The sequence below is a fragment of the Pleurodeles waltl genome, chromosome 3_1 (assembly GCF_031143425.1).
Source record: "Pleurodeles waltl isolate 20211129_DDA chromosome 3_1, aPleWal1.hap1.20221129, whole genome shotgun sequence".
NCBI classification, from domain to species: domain Eukaryota; kingdom Metazoa; phylum Chordata; class Amphibia; order Caudata; family Salamandridae; genus Pleurodeles; species Pleurodeles waltl.
This window is the reverse complement of record NC_090440.1, coordinates 364677652-364701125: the sequence shown is the minus strand read 5'-3', so window position 1 is coordinate 364701125 and position 23474 is coordinate 364677652. Positions and strand designations below refer to the sequence as shown.

The following is a 23474-nucleotide window of genomic DNA, read 5'->3' as shown; positions in this document are numbered from 1 at the left end:
AAAACGTGTATTTTTGTATTTCTTAAACATGTGGAACCTTTGACATTAATGGTCACCCAATAACACTGCACTGAGATGTACTTATTAAAGTGATGGTTTTTAAACCTGGACGTTTAGTGAACTAGGAGGCAAGAACTGTTGTCATGTAACCCCTGTAAGTGGGTACGATTCTTGCAGACAAACACTGTAGTCTGTTAAATCAAACAGAATAGCCTTCTGTGCAACTGGTAGACTGAACTCACATATTTCAAAGTGTTTGCATACGAAATAATGAAGAAAAAGGGTTTGATAATTTCAAATATTTACCTAAGTCTAAGATCACACAATTTAGGAGAGGAAGCCATGATTTATCCAGGTTTTCTGGTTCACTTTGTACAAATCAACCAATAAATAGGTATCTATTTATCTTTCCTTATGTTAATGATTTGTTTTTATCTCTTTCTGCATTTTTCTGCACTTCTTATATAACAGGCCTCAACTCAAATGCATGGGACCATTTTACATGAGCACCAGTTCACATTCATTGTTTATAAACTCAGGCAAATTAAAACGATTTACCCACAACCATAGGTTGTTGAGTCAGCATTAAGACTCATATCTGCTTCCCTAGTTCCAAAGTCAGCAGCTCTGGCCGTAATGGGTGAGGGAGGCATGCAGAAGTCACATGAAAGCTCAGCTCTATTTGAGCTGGTGGTTACACCGGGACGTCAAGCTCAGCCAGGATTCAGACTCAAGCCTGGCTTGAGCTTTCAGTGGCCTTCCCACCCCTACATAGAACAAATACTTGAAAGACAGTTATCAAGACCAAGTGTGCTGAATAGGAGCAGAAGTGAATCTGAGAAGTAGAAGTTAAAAATAAGGCCCCTAAGCAAAATAAGTGAGAAGAATAGGGTACAAATGAGCTTGGAAACAAGCATATGTAATATAGCGCCAGCAAACTTTTGGATGAGTGTTTCAGAAATACATGTAGAATTCTCTATCTGGTACACATTTTCTTGTGTGAGTGGCCCCAAACACTGGCATACTTGTCTGATGTTCAGTGAATCTGCATTCTGCCCATGTCTTCATCCCACTATCCTCTTTGTTTCCCCCACTTTATAGAGGACCATGCTTGCTGCAAACAGCAGTGTTCTATTTTATGATGCAGAGTGATGTTGGTTTAGGAACGGGTTCTGCATAGTACTACAATGAAAGTACTGAAGGAATGGTAGCTCCCGACTGCACAAGTCATTCTAGGGAGTGAGGATTCCAGGTATACCAGAAGCCAAAAAACGAGAATAGGAGCTAGCTTCAGCGTGGCAAAAAACAGGCACCTGCATATTTATTCAGTATTGTGCTATGCGCTGTAAATCAGTTGTAGTGAGGTTCGTAGCTATTAAATTGCTGGTTTAGGAAGATACTTTTTTATTCCACACAGCACTCTCTCAACAAATGCTGTCTCAGTCCCATTCCTTTGCTGTCAACTGCTGTCTGTCCTGGTCGCCCCGCTGAGCAGTGTTTTCTTCTTTGCACAGCTGTGTTTCATAGTTAGTTGTCTCAGCTCTCGTTCTCTCTCTGTCACTGCTACTTCGCTGGAATGCTTTTTTCAGTTGCAGTCTCATTTTCTTTGTGCAACAGCCTCCCACAGTTAAAGGTCTCTTATCTTCAGTTCCTCCATCACTGCAGACTACTGGGACAGTTATTCACTCAGGACAATGTCTTTCTTCTTTGTGCAGGTCCCAGCCCCAATTCCCTCTGTTATCGGTGTCCCACCAGGTAGTCTCCCTCTAAGCACAGTCTTCTTTTTAGTAATGTTTTCTTCCCATAGTTTGGTAGGTTTGCTTCAAACCCCCTGCTTGCCTCACTGACATTGTACCTCCTTATACCTGTTATCTGAAAGCTAACCCATATTTTCATTTCAAAGGATGATATTACCTTCTTCTTGGCAGTACTTCATCTCCTACAGGTCCTATTTTGTGTCTAGTTCTCACCAAAAACTTTCCCTGGGTGCCTGGTGAGTTCTGTGCTTCTGAGTACAGAGGGGAGGGGTATGTCTATATTAGTGCAGAAAAAGAGTTGTTTCTTGGTGAGTGTACATGAGCAGTGTGCATGTTGGAGAGCAGGGTGAGTAATATACCTGTTTGAGTATAGTGTGAGGGATGCAACTGGTTGGGTGGAGGGAGGGTTAGGGGTGTGCCTTTGTCAATTTAGAGTGCGTTCAGGGTTAGTGATGTGCATAGTGTATGCCGGAGGATGTGCGAGTCAGTAGAATTGCATGGTGAAGGAATTGTCTGTATACCTGCAGGGGAAGCTGTGTGAGTTTAGGGTCAGTATGCTGCCTGTGTGAGAATGAAAAGTGTTCAGTCTGTAAGCAAACTATTTTGAGTGCAAGCTAAATGGTGTGTATTATGAGTGACTTATACCTTTGCGGGTATAAAATGAGTGGTTTATGAATGCAGTGTGAGTAAATTGAGTGCAGGGGGGTGGTTGTATTGAGAGTGCAGGGTGAAGGGATTGCGTGTGTAGTGTAGAATGAGTGGGGTGTGTGTGTGGGAGTGTGTGTGTGTGTGTGTGTATGGTGAGTCGGGTCTGTGTTAGAGTAGAATGAGTGGTGTATCTCTGTGCGTGTACAGTGAATAATGTGCCTGAATGCAGAGTTTGTGTGTTTATGAGTACATCTATGCGAGGTAAGCAAAGTGCCTAAATAGGGTAAACAATGTGTCTTTCTTAGTGTAGGGTGAGTGACGTGCCAGAGTCCAAGTTCTCAGAATGTATTGCCAGTGCAAGGTGCAACACATCAAAACCAAACCTATTTCAATTCGCGACTTAATGTTTTAAAATGTTTGGGCACGTGTCCCTTCCAGTCTCAATAGAAAGTAGCATAATTTTTTATAGTTTCAATCAGCTGCGCACACAAACTCAAAATGTACGCACAGAAACAAGTCACTGTTGCACAAACACTAAAATAATTAGAGGGAACACTGGTTGCAAATACCACACAGGTCAGTCAGTGATGTGCACACAGGGAAGAACCACACCAGTGTTAGAAAAATATGTTATATTTATTGTAACACACTCCAGAACTAACTTTGGTATATCTCCTAACCGGAGATATGAACATACAAAAAAATTGAAAAAATAGTTAGCAACAGGTAAATAAAGGCAAAAAATAACATGGGCCCCTATTTGGGGGAGGGGTGTGAGGGCAAACCATATACTAAGACATGGAATGTGAAAATAATTTCCAAACTACACTACCACCCATGAACCCTTAGAACAGAGGGAAGTACTAAAACCCCAAAAGTACAAGTGCTTATCCGGCTAGTCAAATCAGAGCAATGCCATTTGGAGAAATGATTCGTGCGAGGAGGAACTGTAGCTTAGATTAACATTTTGAAGCATGCATAGAGGATATTAGAGAAAGGTTTAGAGTTAGAGGTTATCCAAAGGAAATTGTGGATAACTATACGTAGGATACGGAATGTAACTTGAGATAGTACACCTAAAGACAAACAAAAAGGAAAGTTACATGGGCAACAAGTGAGGATAATTGTGGACTATACAGATAGTACCTTATTACTATTAAAAAGTATGAAGAAGTACTGGCACATTTTATTGCAAGATGTTACTCTTAAGAAGCACCTTGAAACGAGACCAACTGCTGTTTACCGTAAAGTTAAGACCCTGAGCAACTTATGTCCCAGCTATCCTAATACACATACCACTAGGAGTTGGTTAGATCAGGAACACAGAGGTTTCTATAAATGTGGCCATTATAATATGTGTAGATGGGCATGCCACGGACAAAGAGATTTTGGAGGTATGACTAATAATAAGAGATATCCAATACAAACATTTATAAAATGTAATACAAGCTATGTTATTTATATGTTGATTTGCAAATGTAATCGCATATACATAGGAAGCTCCATCCGCCCACTGAAAGTCAGAATTGGAGAACATTGGAGAGCCATAAAACATAATGACGATAGGTTTCCCATTGCTGTACATATGAAAGATTGTAATAGTCAAGGTACACAGAAGGAATTTACATTTTTGGGATTTGATCATGTTAAATTAAACCCGAGAGGAGGTAATAGGGAACTTGTTTTGAGAAGGAGGGAATCATGATGGATTATCAGATTAATGGCAGTTGAATATGGTCTAAATTCTGACTACGAACTTGAATATTTTTGGGGGGATTGATGGCTATACTTTGTATAGATAGACAAACATGCATGGATGAGTGGGGCCTAGATATCAAAAATCCACTTTAGGTACATCTTGATTGACTGAATCACACATACTATTTGTTATGTAATCATTGTTATATCACAAGATTTTATAATTAATCTCAATACAAAACACATAATGGACATAAATAAAGCAAGCTTGTGACCTTGTACTTAATCAATAGATAGATGTAGCCGTTGACAAGTCTATTAATCATATGTGAATAGTCCTGTAATTATAGTCAAGACAGAGAAATACTAAACTTCACAATTTTCAATAACAGACATTAGAATAGGATAGCTATGGGGATTAGTGATTCCTAGTTGTACATGATCAGAGTTGAGCATATTTAAATGCAAAAGGATAAACTTTTCTCTAGCGTTAATGATACAACCAGGTTTAAGTACATCTAAATATAACGTGGTTTATATATCATGGATTCTTATGTAAGAAAAGGGATTAATAATGTTGTAGATATTTAGTTTTTACGGAATATAGGCGACTTGAGTAATGCTACGTCTCCTAATAAATTTTGGAAAACGAAGTCGTATTCTAAGTCCTCTTTTTATTTTAATTAGTACGAGAAAGAGACCATTAACTACGCGATCCCTAGTGAAGTCCGTTTTCAATGTTTATGAACCTTAGGTTTTTAAACGGAGAAGTAAGGTGCGGCTTGTTCGCGTACTCGCGTCAGTTGCAAGCCCTGATGTTATGTTGCTGCTCACTTTACATGTAACGAGGACGATGTAAGGGGACACACGGCTTCTGAAAATTAAGGTAATTCGAAGTCTAGAGAGATTTATTTTGATGTACTAAAGCGAGACACATTCTCACTTTAAGTTATTATTTAAAGGGGCTCTTTCTTTCTTTTCTTCAGAAGGAAGAAGGGGATACTTGTACATAGAATACATAAAAAGTTGGTGGCAATATTACAGTGTAAGTACTACAAAGGAGATATTTAGCAATTCTTGTTTAAATAAGAAAAATTTAAAGCTGCAAAAAATAAACAAGAAATAGAGTAATTAAACTCTGTATTTTTCTTATTTGCACTTTAGTTGTGCTCGCAGACAATTTAATCTAAGTTATAACTCTAAATACATAAACGAAGTCCAGTACATCAGGTAACTTTAGCAAACGTATCTAATTGTATCTAATTAAATACATGCACTTTGGTGCTTCGGGTATTGAGAGTTCCACTCATGGGTGCATGAAGGTCTACTTATAAGTACTATAAGTAAAATGTAACTATCACAACTATATAGGATCGCACATTGTGTATTGGATTTCCACCACATATAAGTGTATTTGATATTTCACTGGGTGCAAGTTGTTAATAAGAAATTTAGAAAAATGTTTTGGACTTACTAATTATTTTAAACATTATTTTAAACATTATGTTGATTGGATATTATAAATTGTTAACAGCTGAGAGAAGCCTTGATTAAGTCCAAGGGGAGATATGTACCCTGACGAAGCACGTGTTGGCTTGGCTGTGTTTGCTTAAACGAAAGATTAAAGAAGAAGAAGACCTTCTTAATGGATCAATGGATTCTGTGGTTTTGATATGTTTTACATTCACCCTAACTGATGAGGGCTTGAGTGCTTCCATCTAATACTGGATTCTCTAGGCACCTGTGTGCAGAGTAGTAATCTCAGGTCACTGTCAATATAACCGGTGAAAGTAGTTTTCGCGTTTTAGGACTCTTCCCAGAGGACCCCGAGGAAACCCATTGGGACAAGGAAGTTTGGATAGTGCCCCCTTCCGTTAATGCCCAGAACAGTGGAGTACCTACAGCAGGGAGCCCAGAATCATGGAGGTAAAGTTGTGTTGGAACCTCCGGTTGAAGTCAATGGGGACCTCGGTTGTCCAGCTGCTGTTGTGGCCCGTGGATCAGGTCAGTGGAACCCAGATGAGGATTCCTGAAGAAGAGGACATAAGGAAAGGGGTGACAGAGTCCAACCCACACGGAGGTGCCCAGGTGGTGCAGGACGGCAATTCCTACCCTTCTCAAGATGCGTTTCTTTAGGACGGTGGACGAAGAAGTGCAGCTGTGGAGTCCATGTGATGTAGGAAGTTGTCCACGAGATGTACCATGCCTGTCGCCGAATTGCACAGGGATCAGCGGGACCCGGGACCACCAACAAGCCTTGGCAAAGGCAGGGAAGCGTTGCATGGACTTTGCAGGATTTGTGGGGACCAGCAAGTCCAGGTGACTCAACTTTAGCAGGTAGGTCAGGGACAGCCCTCAGCATGCTGGAGAACCATCAGGAATTGGTGAAGCTCCCAGCAGGACCCCATGGCAGCAGGCACAGGGAGTCACAGGCAGGCCTCGACAGCACAGCAAAGAGGGATGCCCAAGTCGCAGGAAGTGCAGAGAGGACATCATTCTTGGAGCTACAGAGTGCTGGAGGCCGGGGCTTCTTGGAGCTAGAAGGTATATGGACTGAAGAGCCAAGAAGCCTTGGCAAAGACAAACAGATGCAGTGCACAGGGGTTCCAGCCAAGCAGCTCCAGCAAGGGACCACAGTCTTCCCAGTTGCAAGGAAGATAGGTCAGACCTCCGGAGAGCAAAAGAACTATCATCTGTGTTGTAGAGCCTTGAAGATTCAGTGGAAGAGCAGAGTCCACAAGCCAGTCCGGTCACTGAGGTGCCTGCAGATGCAGGGGAGTGACTCCTTCACTCTAAGGGAAGAACCCTCTTGCTTGCAGCATCCCAGTGACTCTGGAGCATGCACAGCCATGGGGTTGCAGAAGTCCTTGCAGAACTTGGAAACAAAGTTGCAGTAGAAGCCCTCCTGCTGGTTACAGTCTTGCTTCTGGTTCCAGCAAAGAACAGCAGCAGTTCCGGGGTCCAGGTTGCAAAAGTGACTTGCAGAAGAGACTTGCAGACAACTCCTGAAGCCTTGCAGATGAATCTAGGGTCCCACCCTCAGACGAGCCCTTAGGTAGCCCAGGAAGGGGTTTGGACACTTACAGCAGTGACCCACCTATTAGAAGGGGTCAGGGACATCACCTAGCTGAACTGACCAGTCAGATGCTCCTACAGACCTCTGCTCATTGTATTTCCAAGATGGCAGAATCAAGTGGCCACCTGGCAGAGCTCTGTGTACCTCCCTAGGGGAGGAGCTGGGCAGCAGGTTGGTCACTCCCCCATCCTTTGTGTGGTGCCGTGCTAGAGTGGGAACTGAGGGTTTCTGTACTGGTGCCCTTCAAAGCAGTCTGGTAACACTCAGAGGCACCCCCACTGGAACCTAGAGACATATATTCCTAAAGAAGAGGTGGTCACACCTCTATCTTACAGGAAATCATTTGTTCTGCCTTTTTCTGCCCGACATAGGCTCAGCAGCATGGGGAGCAGAACAGTGTCTGGGATCGGCAGCAGCATAGGCTTGCATGCAGACCCTGCAAGACTGTACAGGCAGGCTATGAGAGAGATTTTCTAGGGAACCCCCAAAGTACATGGTATTATGCAACTAGCACTGGAATCGTTGTAGTTGCATGATTCCAACATGTTTGATACTAAACATGCCTATGTTCGGTGAAACCATTGTGTAGTTGAACAACCTGTGTTGACCAGTGTCCACTACATACCTTAAGATGGCTTCCCAACATTTACAAAGCCTAGGAACCTAGAAATGGAGTCTAGGGTTTTTAGGGTCCGTCACACTTAGAACCATGCACCCTGCCCTAAGGCTGAAGTCCTTAGCGGTGACTTACAGGGTCAGAGTGCAGTGACTATGATATAAGGCAAACCTTATATCTGGAGGGAAAGGGTTATGCACCATTTCACACAGGCTGCAATGGCCGGCCTGTTGTCACAGTTTCAAAAGACAAGAGGCAACAGTGACTTCATTTAGCTGCACATCCCTCCAGTTTTTTCAAATCAAATTGTGCCTATTTGTGGTGCTCAAACACTAGAACACATCCGTTGCCACCGTGTAAACTGGAATCAGAAACCAAACCAGTAAATAGCAAAAACAAAAAATAATGGAGCACACCATAACTCCATTCTTAATTTTGACCTGCTTTTTTGTCTATCCCTGATTGCAGTGTCTGAGATTTGGATGAGAGTAGGAAGCAGAAACCTCCAAGTTCACTGTGGTCATGTTATAAGTGCCCAGTTCTACCTGCAGTAAGAAGCATCACTTTACACAAATGCTGTGCTTGAACAGCACTAATGTGTACAAAAAGTGATGGATGGAATGTTTGAATTAACTCCAGCCACTGGAATCAACTCAGGGCCTCATCCAGTCCATCATTTTCCACACCATTTAATCTCAGTTTGGACCCAGACATGTGCAAATCACTCTTGACTGTCCTCCAATAGGAACATCCAGACCAAAATGGCAGGCTAAGGCCTCCCTGAACCGGAAACACAAGCAACCTAGGACCAGTTTCACTCTAGTTAGGGTTCATAAGCCGGGAATAGCTTGGTTCTACTTACACAGTGTGCATGGGACCCATGTCTGGGAATACTCGCCACACTTGGGGTGACACACTAAAGTATGCAAAAAAAGTGTTGAATGGAATGATTGAATTAATCTAGCCATGTTTTGCACACTGCTGGGTAAGGAAGGACACCCTTGGGGGGAACTGACTGTGATAGGAAGCGTAGCATCTCAATGTATGCAGATTATATACTTCTGTATATGGCGGACGTGGAACTCTCCAGACCATGTAGGTTTTTAGGAAATATAGTAGGTGTCACACTGATTGCCTCAAATCTGACCTATCCACTCTCATTCTGGACCCCTAAATGGTTGCTAAAGGTGAAAATTTACTGATTGATCCCCAGGGGTTCCAATACTTGGTATGTTATGTATATTTCTTTACCTTGAGAGGGCATCCAGGTAGTTTTCATATGGGGAGGCAGTGGTCTCCCAAGGAAAATGTATTCGAAAAGCTAGGTCTTCAGCTTTTGCGGAACTCAAGAACCAATGAGGAGGCGTTGATGTGCTTTGGGAAGTCTTTCTATGCTTTGGGGGAGATGTAGGAGAATGGGGCAAGTTTTTGTGTATGTGGAGTAGATGTACTAGTGAGAGTTCAGCTGAGAGAGAGAGAGAACTGAGTGCGTTTGTGTATGGGGAGCCAGTGAAGTTCCTTGAGGTGTGGAGTTCACTGAGTGCACTGAGGATGCGGTCTTGTTGCATTGTTTTGGATGGTTTGGAGTCTGTTCAGGAGTTTTTTGGTAATTTCCAGGTACAGTGCACTGGCGTAGTCAACTCTACCAACTGTGACTGTTTTCCTGGTGTTCTCTGGTAGCCACTTTAAGATTTTTTGCAGCATACTCAGAATGTCGAAAAAAGGTGGAGGTCACCACAATTACTTGGGCTGTCCTGTCGTGCTTATCGTCTAGGATGATTCTTAAGTTTCTGGCAAGGAGGGTGGGACCTGGTGTGGAACAGAGTTCTAATGGGCACCAAATGGAATCCTTTGCAGTGGTCTTCCTTCAGAAAATCCCAACTGCGGTCTTGCCCGAGTTGACCCTGAGGCAGCTGGATCTCATCCAAGTGGCTACTGTAGTCGTGCAGGTGGTGAAGTTTGTTTTTCCCATGGGAGTCTTGTCTATCAGGGAGAATATCACTTGGGTGTCATCTCCTTTAGAAAGACACTGTATGATTTGATGATGTCGGCCAGTGGGACATGTAGATGGTAAACTAAGTTAGGCTGAGAGATGATCCTTGGGGGGCTCCACAGATGAAGTTCCTGCCTTCCGATGTGAGGGATAGCATGCTGACGTTTTGTGTTCTTCCGGTGAGGAAGTACCAGATCCAGTTGAGAGGGGGTCCATGAAAGCTTATTTCTCGTAATCTTCTGATTCAGGGAGGAGTTTGAGAATAAGTCAAAGGAATTGAGAGGTCGAGCAGGATGCAGTCCATTGCTTATTGCTTCTCCTTGGTTGAGGATAATCCAGATGTTGTTGGATGCTGCGATGAGGGTAGTCTCAGTGCAGTAACTGGATCTAAAGCCTGATTGAGTGGCGCTCAGGATTCAGTGTAGAGTTTCAGCGATTTGTTGGTTGATGGCTTTCTTCATTACCTTAGCTGGGTAAGGTAGTAGGGAGATCATGCAGTAGTTTGCTAGCTCGGTGGGGCTTTAGTACTGTGCTGACCACTGCATTTTTCCAGGCTTCAGGGAACTTTGCGGTGGTGATGGATGTGTTCAGGGTGTGGGTAAGAACTTAGCTGATCGGAGGGGTTCCCATTTTATAGATATTGTGGGGCAAAGACCAGTCGGGGCTCCAGAGTGAATGGTTCCCATGATGTTGGCTCATGATCTCTCTTCTGTGTTGATCATTTTCCATGTAGGCTGGGTGATTCCAAGGTTTTTGTGGGTAGGGTGTAGGCGAGGCTGCTGGAGTTCAGTTGAGGGTCAAAATTGCTAAAGATAGTGTCAATTTGGTTGCTGAAGGATTTCGAGGTTGTCGCATAGGTCTTGGGAGTGTGTGATGCTTTTGGTGGTGGAAGCTGGTGTGGTAAATTTACAGAGGATTGTGAAGATTTATTTACAGCTACTGGAGCAGTTACCAAGGCGCTCTGCTAGGGGCACCTTCTTGGTTTCTGCGATTTGCTGGCAGTAGATTTTCACTGCCACTTTGAAGGTGTCCTTGTCTGTTTCTTTGTGATCGGTTCTCCATCTTTCTTTCAGTTGTATGCAGTATTGTTTGGTTGAACGGAGTTCCTTTGTGTACCAATTTGCCTTCTTCCAAGTAATTTTTGGGTTGTTGTGCTTGTGGGGTGCCAGGGAGTCGACACAGTCAGTGATCCACTTCTTGAGCTGCTTCCTATTGTTTAGGTTTCCAGTGGGGTTGGGTTGGTTTATGCGCAGTGGGTGGGGCTAATTCGATTCAGAAATGCTGCTCCAGGTGGGGCTGGGGAGACTGGAGGTGGCAGGTTTCGTTTGGTGAGGGATGTTGATCTGGAAATGGACAACAGCTTGTCGGTTCAGCTGAGAGGTGTGGTTGCTGTGACTTAGATGCTGTTGAAGGTGGCAAAGACAGGGCTGAGGGTGTGTCTGGCCGTGTGTGTGGCTCCTGCGATGTGTTTTGTCAGTCTGAGGTTTCCTTGGCTTTCGAGAAGTGTGGTTGAGCTGGGGGTCACTCCGGTCTTCCAGGAGTAAGTTGAGATCTCCTAGGAAGAGGCGAAACAGTCGCCCTCATCCTCCTGGATCTTTCTGCCTCCTTCGACACAGTTTCTCATGACACAGTACGCACCTGCCTCCATTAGCCACACTATACTCCTGATTGATTGATAGGAAGATGTAGGCTTTGGAGTCAATGGCGAGAGGAGAGGGGTGACGAAATCAGCACTGATGGTTAATCTTCCTTGTGGCCCAGGTGGACAGTAGTTGAGGGTTCTGTTTTGGGTGAGGGATTTGGAGACTCGCCCAATGGAGGGGGTTGCATTCTCTGTGGGTGTGGTGCAGCTGACGGTTCCTCTAAAAATTACTGCGACTAGTATGTGTAGGCAATCAGCCACGATTTCACAAGAAAAGGAGGGCTTGGATGCTGCTGTTCAGAATGTCTCAGATTTCCGTGGCCTGTTTGCTGAGTGAGTGGGTGGTGAGGAGCATGCATGACAGTTTGTCTTGGGTTGAGTGTTTTTTTATATGTTTTAAAACCAAGAACTTGTTATCAATTTTCACAGGTAAGTAAAATGTTCAAACCTGTGCGCTTTTACCCACAATGCAAACCTTTCAAAGGAAAACTCAGAAAAGCATAAAGACTGATACATACAGGTGGTTTCAGGGGTTCACCTTTAGGATGTGGAGTTGCAGTGGGCCAAGGCCCAAATTACTACTAGCAATTCTTCAGGAACTGCTTGGATTTTACCGGGAGCAGGGTCTTGGTGAGTTTGTAGCAGGGCACACCACAGTAAAGGAGTCACAGCCTGTTCCTCGGAACACAAACCAGGGGGCTCTGGTGCAGAATGGCTAGGGCAACTAGGCTGGTGTGCAAATATGCTCCTCGGAGATAGGGGCCAACAGCTGGGAGGGGCCACTCACAAAGTGGGTCTCATTGGTGAGAATGTCCCTCTATGGCTGCTTGGTCCTGGTGCAGTGGAAATCTCGACTGGACTCACTGTTGGTGCTTGGTGCAGGATGTCTGGTACCCTGGGGGTTGGCGCTGCATGGCTCCAGTTGGTCCTGGTGGCTTTACACTTTGTGGGGCGACTGATCTGGTCCTCCAGAGCAGTAGTAAATTCTCTTGGTCGTCTGCCGCGTTGTCGGGCCAGACAGCTACAAGGAGGTGGACCGAGCTCTGTTTGTCGTGCCTGAGGTCTGCAGAGAATTAGCTTCTCTACTCCAAGGGAGCCTGGCGGCAATTTTCAAGGTGCTAGCAGGCGACCTGAGGCTTTAGTAGCTCTCCAGTCTGCAAGGCGAGTCACTCTGTCACGACTGTCGAGAGAGTTACAAGCAGGCAGGGTTTTGCACCAAAAGTTCTCGGCTCTTCTACTGTTCTCCTCAGGCAGCGACTCTTCTTCGTCCTTCTCTTGATCGATCAAATCTGAGTTCTTGGTGGTCAGCGGTCTCACCTGAATACTTAATTTAGGGGAGTATAAAGTGAGGTACACGTAGCAGCCAATGGGTTGCATACCTTTAGGGTGTCCATACCTTCTATATGACCACTTCCGTTGGGAAGTGGGCCTAACCCTGAACCTAGAATGCTAATTCCGTCCAAAACAAGATGGAGGAATCTGAAAAGTAAAGTAGTGTCCTCACCAGCTAGCCCACCTTATGGGTGGGTCTGGCTTGGTGTGGGCACCCCCCTTCTTAATCTTACAAATTTTACTGCCTGTCTTGCCACCAAGAACTGGGGTTAGGACAGGGAGGTGGTCATCTCTGTCATCAGGAGAAACATGGGCTACATAAAAAAGGTCTTTGAAACTCTCCACCCTGGAATGCCCATCCTGCATGGAGGAGGTGTCAACATCTTTGCTCAGAGCAGGCTTTGTTCCTGGCCTCCAAGAGCACTCCCTCTCACCTAAAGAGTTCAGAAATCTGTCTAGGGTGGCTGAGTTGGTTGGGACCAGTCAGTCAACACACTAGTAGTTTGTAGGTTTTTCAGGGGGCACCTCTAAGGTGCTCTCTGGGTGCTTGTATTAATAAACCCATCACTGGAATCAATGAAGGTTTATTAATACGAGATGTTTGATACCAAATATCCCTATGTTCAGATAAGTCATCATGTAGCATGGGAACTTGTATTGACCAGTGTCCAGCACATGTACTTAAAATGGCTTTCCGTTCCACTTACTATATCTAAGAATCAACAAAGACATAACAAGGGTATATCTGCTCATGCAGATATGTCCTCACATGTAATATAATGCACCCTGCTTAGGGCTGGAAGGCCTTCTTTTAGGGGTGACTTACAATAATCATATGCAGTGGAAGTAGACCTGGTGGCACACAGCGATGTGAGACGGGTCATGTTTTCACTCTTGTAAGCACAAACACACACAGCCTGCTATGGAAGCACTGTGTGCGTTTGGTAAGGGGTCCCTCAGGGTTGCACAATTCATGCTGCAACCCTTAGGGCCGTTCTTTAATACCCCATTTACGAGGGACTTACAGCGAGTGCTAAAGGTTGTGTCAATTGGGGAAAAACAACCGTACAATTTTGGGAAACAGATCTGACACTGGGGACCTGGAACGCAGGAACCCATTGTACTTTCAGTCGAAATCAATCATGTACCAGGCAAAGCGTGGGGGCAAACATGCCAAAAAGGGACACCTTCCTACAATCAAGAATATCTCCTTGCAGCTGTTGGAGCTCGTCTCTACACATTCTATACGTCCCTTCTTTTGCGGTATCTCAGAAGTTGGTGGTAGCGCCACAGAGCAGCTTTGTAGACAGTTCTGGCATCGGCACCATGGTTGGATCTACATTTTCTTTGTAGTTGCTTGCAACTGCATTTATATTTCCAAAGATCCTCTGAATAGAAGCTGGTTTGTTTGCTGGTTCTTCTTTGTTTGTAGCTTTTGATGGGCGCATAGGAGTCTGAACATTTCTTGATTCATTTGCTGAAGTTGGTGATCTCCTTCTCCAAGTTTTTGTGGTGTAATGATTTGGAAGTATATAATGGAGTGGCTGGTCCATGTGAGCGGTGAGGCATAGTTCTAGGTAATCCTGCTGCAGATGGTGAAGATTGCATTCAGAGTATGCCCTGCGATGTGAGTGGGGTCCGTCACAAACTGAATGAATCCGATGTTGTTCAGGCTTTCATGGAGGGTTGTGGAGGTGTCCGTAGTGTCCTCAAGGTGGAAATTTAGGTTGCCAAGTAGTATGAAGTCCTTAAAGTTGACAGTGAAGGGAGCAATAAAGTCTGTAATGAGGTTGCTGAAGTTGATTTGTGACCGGGGGGTCGATATGTGAGGGTTCTTTACAGAGTGTATTTAATTGAAGGGGGTGTCTGTTTGTGGATGTATGCATTTGATGGTGGCCTTGTGGATGATTGTGAGTCCCTCTCCTGGCTTGTGAAGGCAGTCCTGGCGTGTGGTTCTGTAACCCACTGGGATGGCCACGGCGATGTTGGGTGCTGATAGAGGGTTGAGCCAGGTTTCCTTATGGAAGAGAAGATCTGACACACTGCTGAGGACATCACAGATCTCAGTTGCATGATTGCTGAGCGAGTGGGTGTTGAGAATAATGCAACAGAGGGGTTGTAGATATGATTGTTTAGTGTGTTGTGAGTTGATTGCCTGGGTAGGCGGGGAAGATGTTGGTGTATGGGTGCACAGGGGCGTGTGTGTGCAGCTGCAGGTGAAGCAGCACTTGGTGCTTGTGAAAGGTACTATCATATGTGGGTGCAGTGCAGCTACAGCTGGTGGAACGATGGCCTAGGTAGAGCGAGCGGATGATTATTGCAGTGCAGCTGTGGGGAATGCAGAACCGCACCCACTGCGCAGACACATAACTGCTGCCATTAAGTGTGGCCTTGGAGGGCAGAGGAGCACAAGGGAGGAAGTGTGCGTGGGTGGTGGGCAGGCTTCTAGAAGCGAGAAGAAGAGGGGGGGGTGAGATTTTGGAAGCAGTTAAGGACCAGGATGGGGTGGGAGGGGTACTGAGGGGGTATGAAGCAGCTGGAGGAGGAAAACGGCACAAAAGCATAAAGGAAGCTGAAAAAAGAAAATTGCACAAACGATAAAGGCGCACGAGATGGCAAAAGGCACAAAGAGAAACTGCACTGAAATGGAGAAAGGCCAAAAAGAGTGAGCAGCACTAAAGAGAGGCACAGACGTGGAGAACAATGGTAAAAGAGAGCAGTAAACACAAAAGAGTTGCAAAGGAGAGAGAGGCACTAAATACAGAAAGATGCACAAAACTGGACAGAGAGCAGAAAACAACCCAGAGAGTGAGAATGGCAAACAAGAAAGTGTGAGAGAGAGTAAAGAGGTGGCTGCAGAGAGGGCGAGGCGGAAGCTTCAAGGCACTAGGGGCTTAGACTGGTTGAAGGACCAATCCCAGATAAGTGGGCAGTGTATGGGCCCAGGCACCTTCACACTTCTCAGAGTGTTTTGTACTACACAGCCTAGGAATAATCAAAATTGTGCACATCATGGAGAATAAATAAGCAAAAAACAGTCACTGAGTCAACATCCTCCTCAGACACTTCGAATGTTTTTTTTTTTTTTTTTAACAAAGCAGACATGATTATTGTCAAAATCTAAGGGGAAAAGAAATAGTTTCTTTTGAAAAAAGAATCCATCTTTTAGTCAGTGTTCATTAATTCTCAATAGCTTAGTGCAAAACAGACCAGCCATTGGGCCACAGATTGGGGACATTTAAGGACTGCGGGCCTTGGAGGATTAGAGTGGCAGAATCCTTTCCCCAGTCGGGTCTATGTAAAATATGTCCTTAGGAAAATAGTGGAAATCTTTATATATGTTTTTTATTTTAAAACAAGATTTGATTATATGTTTAAACTTCTAGGACTCAAATTATTTCTGTTGTCATCACAAAGAGGATTCTATGAAATAGACCAAGAGGTTATTGTCCATGTGAGTCTCATAGGTAAGAAGAAAATGGCAGGGCATAAGTACTTCAGTAAGCTTTATTTACTGACTCATGTAACACATCATTCCAGAGGGCAAGTATGGCACTAACTCATTGGGTGTTTGAAGTACTTCTTTTGAGACTGGATATTAACCAGCAGTATGCCTGTACTGTTGTCAGCAGGACCGAAACATGATTGGCATATCATCTGTTTTATTCTTTAAGGGTCAAATAAACTGAAAGAATAAGTTATCTTCATTACAATATTTTCCAATAGAAATTTAGTTTCCTTCAAAGTCCATATGAACCACTTGCATGGTGTTGCTCTCCAGACAAAGCTGCATATCTAAGAAATGCTGCTGGAAGTGATGAAGAAGGTCCATAGAAGTCAATACATGATCTGATGATTCCAGATCAACAATTGATCTATGCTCCAGAGGCAGAGAATAGAATATTACTGAACCCAATTAAACTGAACATACAACACAGCAACCAATTAGCACCCATACCGAGGGAAGGTGGGAGGATGAAACGAAATCTGCAAGAAGTTATGTATCCCTCAGAGAGTGTTAAAGAAAATAAGTAACTTAATCCATACTTAGTACAGATACCACTTAAACAAACTTTCTAAATGGAGTTAGGCTGATTTATAGGGGACAGTTAGTCCAACATCTAAAATCTCTATAGAATAGTTCTGGAATTCAAAGAGTAGTGAAGTGTCTTTAGGGAAAACACTTTCTATGCTTCTTGTGACTATCTCCTTCCTGGGGATTTCTATCTGCACATCCACTAACTAAAGGCAGCCAAAAGAACTTGGATTCAGGCCTATAAATATTCTAATGGTGCATTTGTGCACAATTACAGATATGTTGATCCTTGCCAATACACCACACACTATAGAATTATATTTTCCTAGCCACTACCTACCAGCAACACTGCCCCCCCCCCCCTGCACACTTCAAATCCAAGAACTCCAGAAAAGGAGCAAAGCTCCACTGAATTCCAGTTTTTGAGAGGAAAAAGAAAATATGGCGAAACCTCTGGCTCTGGATCCCGAATCTGTGAGGTGTAGAGAAAAGTGTCTGCTGCCACTGGCTCCTATTGTACAAAATATGAATATGCTGCATCACTTCCAGTGGTGTCTCACTGCTCTACAGTTGAATACATACAGAACCACCTATTGCCAGTGGAATTTCATTGCTTTAAAAAACTTCCAGGTCCAGTTTCATATCTGAGAAGGGAATCATCTGCAAAAAAGAGCACCCCTGATAAATTATAGACTGAAAGGAAAAACCACAAATTACTGGCTGTTACAAATAACAGGTGCTAACATTTAAATGCATCATCTTTTTGCATCAATCTGTCTCCCTAAGTAGTAGAGATATGCCCAGATATTGGTTTCTAATCTCTGTGCCTACTAAAGTTGTAATGTGTTTCTTGTTTCTGGCTGCTTGCAATCCCATGCAGGAAAGGGGGGACAGAGGGCGGGTTCATGGTCTCAGCCATTTTAAAAGACACTTTCTAAACATTTGTTTGGTTAGACAGGACTCTATTGCAATATTCTTTATCATGCAGATGAGAGCATATTCATATTATTTCTAGTGATGGAAGTAACTGATCACACTGTAATACAAACTACATACCCGATTGCCGCCGCTGAGATTGTTGTATATAATTCGAAAGCGCTTTCTGGTATACGTACATCTGTATGTTCCTCCCATGAGGAATTCAATTACCAGTCCAACATCAATCAATGTAATTTTATATCCTGGAGGAAGATTTCCCTAGAAGTATAAAAGACTCTTATTTACCACAACATGAATAAAGTAACACATATAATCCATCTGCACCAGCAAAGTCATTTTTATTTTTTTTGTTTTTTTACGAAACAGGTCAGTTTTTCTTTTAAAATGTTTACATTGCAATTTCTATTTGAGGTCCAAAATGAATATCATCATTCAGAAGATCACAGTCGAAACAAAAGTTCCTTTAAAATTTCTATGAGCTATAAAAGCTATTTACAATGCCAGCGCAACAATAAATGATTTACTTGATTCGCTCTAGATTGTTAATCACACACTGCTTTTAAAGTAGCCTTATTAGAGGGTATAGGCATCAGCACGTGCAATTTTTCAACATTTAGGATTTTGAAGCTTCCCTCAATGCACTACAGTTGGCTATAAAATGTACAGAGAAGTGTAATGGATGTAGGAAGCTGGCTCTGTATATATTATACCAAAATTAGGTATAGTGTGCACAGAGTCCAGTGGATCCCCAGAGGCCAAAGTAGATAATACTAATGCTCTCTTTTGTGGTAGTGTGGTTGAGCAGTTGGGCTTATCAGAGGGTAGTGCAAAACATTTACACATACAGTCAAGAAATGAGGCACAGACAATGACTAACTCCAGGCCAATGTTTTTACATATATATATATATATATATATATATATATATATATATATATATATATATATATATATATATATATATATATATTCTAGAACCAAAGGGATCTTTGTTGCAGGTAAATACAGTTTTAAGTTTTTATCAAGCTCAATTGTCAAATGCACTTTGGATTTTGCAGGTAAAACAGTTTACAAGCACGTAACACTTCTCAATGTCAAAAGTAGACAGTGCAATTTCTCATAGGAACTAATAGACTCCTAGGGGAGGAAAAGTGTTAGAACAATTAACAAATAAGTACTCGACATACACTATCAGTCTTTGGGGTTCAGGATGTCCACAGGTCAAAGTCTGAGATTACCCCAAAAGTGCACCACCAGCAACACAGGGCCGGCCGGGTGCAGATGTAAAAGTTGGTATTCGGTTTTCCACGGAATCCAGTGAGTACTGGGGGCACTCTGAAGAAATTAGGCTGCAGGTAAGTACCTGCAGTTTCAGGGCACAGGCCTGTGGGGGTTCAGATAAGCACCAGGGGTGGGGGGGAGGGGGAAACAGGTCAGCACCAAACACACACCCTCAGTTGCAAGGGGTGGCCGGGTGTGGGGTGCAAACACAGCATCGGGTGTCCAATGCTTTTCAAAAGGGGAACCCTGGAGGTCACAGAGATGCTGCAGTCTGGGTCAAGGGGGTCGGTTGCAAAAAAATAAATCTGGACAAGGAGGAGAGGCACCTACTGGACTTTGCTGGACCATCAGTTGGATTCCCCCAGGCCAGGGGTCTGCGGGTACAGGTGTAACTTTGGGAATCTTCGTCAGATCCAGTCGCGGTCAGGGGGGTCCCTCCGGATTAAGGCTGCAGGCATCGTTGTGTTGGCCTTAAGAGGGGTCAACCCAGGGTGAACTTGAAGTTGGAATCACCTGGGGACATCCTCTGGACCGGTGAGCCACCTGGACACGGGCTGTGGGTGTCTGGTGCATAGTGGTTATGGCTCGCGGATCCATGGCAGTTCCGGAGTATTTCTTGGCTGCTTCTTATGTAGAGGGAAGCTGTCCTTGGGAGATTTTGGTCCTCTGCTGGGCAGGTAGTCCTCTGGGGGATTGTAGAGGTCGCTGGTCCTGCAGGAGGGGTCATCTTTTTGTAGCAGGAGTCTTGAAGCTGCAGACAGGCAGGCAGGGCTAGGGACTATCAGTTGTCGTCTGGAGTCTTCACTGCTGGGGTTGGCTCTTTAATTCTCCTTTCTTCTTTATGAAGTCACCAGGAATCTGAGGAGCAATGTTCAGGGGTGAATCTAAATAATAGATTTATAGGCGTTGCAGGGGTCAGAGGGTAGTAGCCAATGGCTACTGTCTGTGAGGGTGGCTACATCCTTCCTGTGCCCATCCCCTTTGTGCAGGGAGGTACATTCCTATCCCTATTGGTCACTCCTCTACAAAACAAGATGGAGGATTTTGGGGGGTCACTTCAGCTCTGGACACCTTTTGAGTTGTTCTAGCTGCGGTGGTCACTCCTCCTTGTTTTTCCTAATTTTCCAGACAAACCGGTTACCAAAAGTGGGGCTTGGTACGGGGGGCGGGCATCTCTATAAGCTGGAGCACCTTGGGGCACTGTAACAGGAGGCCTGAGCCTTTGAGGCTCACTGCCAAGAACTGCAGTTCCTGCAGGAGGGAGGTGTGAAACACCTCCACCCAGAGCAGGGCTTCTTTCTGACCCCAGAGAGCACAAAGGCTCTCACCCCATGGGGTCAGAAACTTGTATGGTAGTGGCAGGTGGGCACAGACCGGTCAGCCCTACACTAGAGAGTTGAGTGAAATACAGGAAGCATCTCTAAGATGCCCTGTGTGTGCATTTTGTAATAAATCCAACACTGGCATCAGTGGGGGTTTAATGAGCTAAGAAGTTTGATACCAAACTTCCCTGTCTTCAGTGACGCCATTATGGAGCTGTGGAGTTCATAATGACAAACTCCTAGCCCATGTGCTTAACTGCACTTACAATGGACTAAAGACACTGTAGGGGCATATTGCTCCTGCAGCTATGCTCTCACCTGTGGTATAGTGCACCCTGCCTTAGGGCTGTATAGCCTGTTAGAGGGGTGACTTACCTATGACACAGACAGTGGTTGGTAGGCGTGGCACCCATAGAGGGATGCCATGTCGACTTTACCTTTTTCTCCCCACGAGCAGACACAAGCTGCAATGGCACTGTGCATGTGTTTGGTGAGAGGTCCCTTAGGGTGGCATAATACATGCTGCAGTCCTTAGAAACCCTCCCCTGGCCCCAGGGCCCTTGGTATCACTGGTATCATTTACAAGGGACTTAACTGTGTGCCAGGGGTGTGCCAATTGTGTAAGCAATGGTACAGTTTAGAGAAAGAAAACTGGTGCTGTGGTCTGGTTAGCAGGACCCCAAGACACACACAGTCAAGTTAGCATCAACATCAGGCAACAAATAGGGGGTAACCATGCCAGAAAGAGGCAATTTCCTACAATGGGGCATCCAGCCCTAAAGTGCACTCAAATAATAGCAGTCATCCATTCTGATGTGCATTTAATGTAAACGAAAATGGGTATTGGACGCACCTCAAGATACAATAACATCTGTCAACAGTATATATAAATACTTATTTCAACTTTAAAACTGTTAATTAGTTTACTTAGAACCAATAAACAAGTATATAATTTAATTATTGTACAATACGTTAATTATTGTACAATATGCTAAAAAGATATCTGTTCCATAACTGTATACATAGACCTTTCTTTTTGGTGCGGGCGTCGGCCACTGGCCGACGCCCACACACCCTCCCTGGTGCGGGTCACGACCAGTGGCCGACACCAGGAAGGGTATCAATAAATCCTCGGGTGCGTCGCACCCGAGGATTATTATTTATTTTTTTTACCTTTCCCCGGGAGACACGGAAGCTTCCGTGTCTCCCCCTTGCCCCCCACCCGCCCCTTTGTGACGTCAGCGCGCCGCGAGGCGCGCTGACGTTTCAAAGGTGTTTTCCCCATCAAAGCAGGAAGCAACCTTGCGGCCGCTTCCTGCTTCGATGGGGAAAACGGCCTTCCCCACGTTCGGGAAGGCCTCGTAAGAAAGGGGAGAGTCTCCCCTTTCTTACGAGGCCTTCCTGAAAGTGTTTCCTGGCCCCCGATCGCAGCTGTGCAGCTGCGTTCGGGGGGGGACAGGAAAACTTTCAAAAGGCCTCGTAAGAAAGGGGAGACTCTCCCCTTTCTTACGAGGCCTTTTGAAACTGTTTCCTGGCCCCCGATCGCAGCACAGCCCCCCGGAGGCATATTTGTTATAAAAAAAAAAGGTAGGTAACCCCCCCCCCCCCCGGGAATTTTTTTTCCCCCCAAAAATAAAATAAAAAAATAAAAAATAAAATAAAATGACAGGGGGTCGCCCATGGGCAGGGTGACCCCCTGTGGGGGAAATATTTTTTTTTAGATGTTATAGGGTTTCCCTGGGAAACCGTACAACAACTAAAAAAAATAGATCTATATATATATATATATATATATATATATCTATGTACATGGATATATCTATGTACATGGATATATTTATAGATATATCTATCTACATGGATATATTTATAGATATATCTATGGAGATAGATATATAAAAAATATATATATATATATATATATATATATATATATATATATATATATATATCAATCAAAGAGATTTATAAAGCGCGCTACTCACCCGTGAGGGTCTCAAGGCGCGGGGGGGAGGGAAAGGGGCTGGGAGGTTCATTGTTCGAAAAGCCAGGTTTTGTGGCCCTTCCTGAAAAGAAGTAGGTTTTGGGTCTTGCGAAGGTGGGTTGTGAGGGCGTTCCAGGTTTTGGGTGCAAGGTAGGAGAAGGACCTACCCCCGGTCGTGGTGTGTTTGATGTGGGGGACAGAGGCGCGAGAGAGGTCAGCTGAGCGGACGTTTCGTGTGGCGGTGTGGAAGGTGACTCTCGTTGAGGTAGGCAGGGCCTGTGTTGTGGAGTGATTTGTGTGCGAGGATGAGGATCCTGAAGGTGATCCTTTTGTCAATGGGGAGCCAGTGGAGGGATTTGAGGTGTGGAGAGATGTGTTTGTGTCTGGGGAGGTCGAGGATGAGTCGTGCTACTGAGTTCTGGATGCGTGTAGTTTGAGCTGAGTTTTAGAGTGGTGCCAGCGTAGAGGGCGTTTCCGTAATCAAGCCTGCTGCTGATGAGTGCGTGAGTGTCAGTTTTTCTGGTCTCTGTGGGGATCCATTTGAATGTTTTTCAGTATACGGAGTGTGTTGAAGCATGAGGAGGTGAGAGCGTTGATTTGTTGGGTCATCGACAGGGAGGAGTCTAGGATGATGCTGAGGTTGCGTGCGTGGTTGGCGGGGTGGGTGCAGGGCCTAGCGTGGTGGGCCATCATGAGGGGTCCCAGGTGTTTTTGTGTGGGCCAAAGACGATTATTTCGGTTTTGCTTGAGTTGAGTTTCAGGTGGTTGGCTGCCATATATATATATATCACTTTTGTCAATATGTGTGTGGTTTCCCTGGGGGGAAAAGGGTCCGATTTGTCTAGTGGCAGTTTTAGTGCCATAAAGAAGCGCAGAAGGTTTATATGCCTACTGCAAAGAGCAAATCTGTATTTTATGTAAATAGCTGAGTACATTAGTAAAGTCAGCCATTACCTGCGCTATAATACCAATTAAATGTATGTGCGGGTGGAGGGCGGCTATGGAGAGATGAAGAGCACTTTTGCTGGGTGGTAATGAGGGAATCCGAGGAGGAGGGAGTGGGAGCGCCAATAATGATTGTTGGACTGGGCGCAGGAGGTGCTAAAGACTGTGACGAATGGTATGTGACAAGGTGTTTTTTGAGTGTCTT

At 44.5% G+C, this 23474-nt stretch overlaps 1 protein-coding gene across 1 annotated transcript in view; it reads right to left on the bottom strand.

The window, feature by feature from the left end:
- Positions 1 to 23474, bottom strand: part of TRPM7 (transient receptor potential cation channel subfamily M member 7) — a 1269618-nt gene that overhangs the window by 807335 nt on the left and 438809 nt on the right. The window contains exon 14 of the mRNA XM_069222535.1: positions 17855 to 17995. Coding sequence (XP_069078636.1) covers positions 17855 to 17995 — 141 coding nt within the window. The remainder of the gene's footprint in view (positions 1 to 17854; positions 17996 to 23474) is intronic.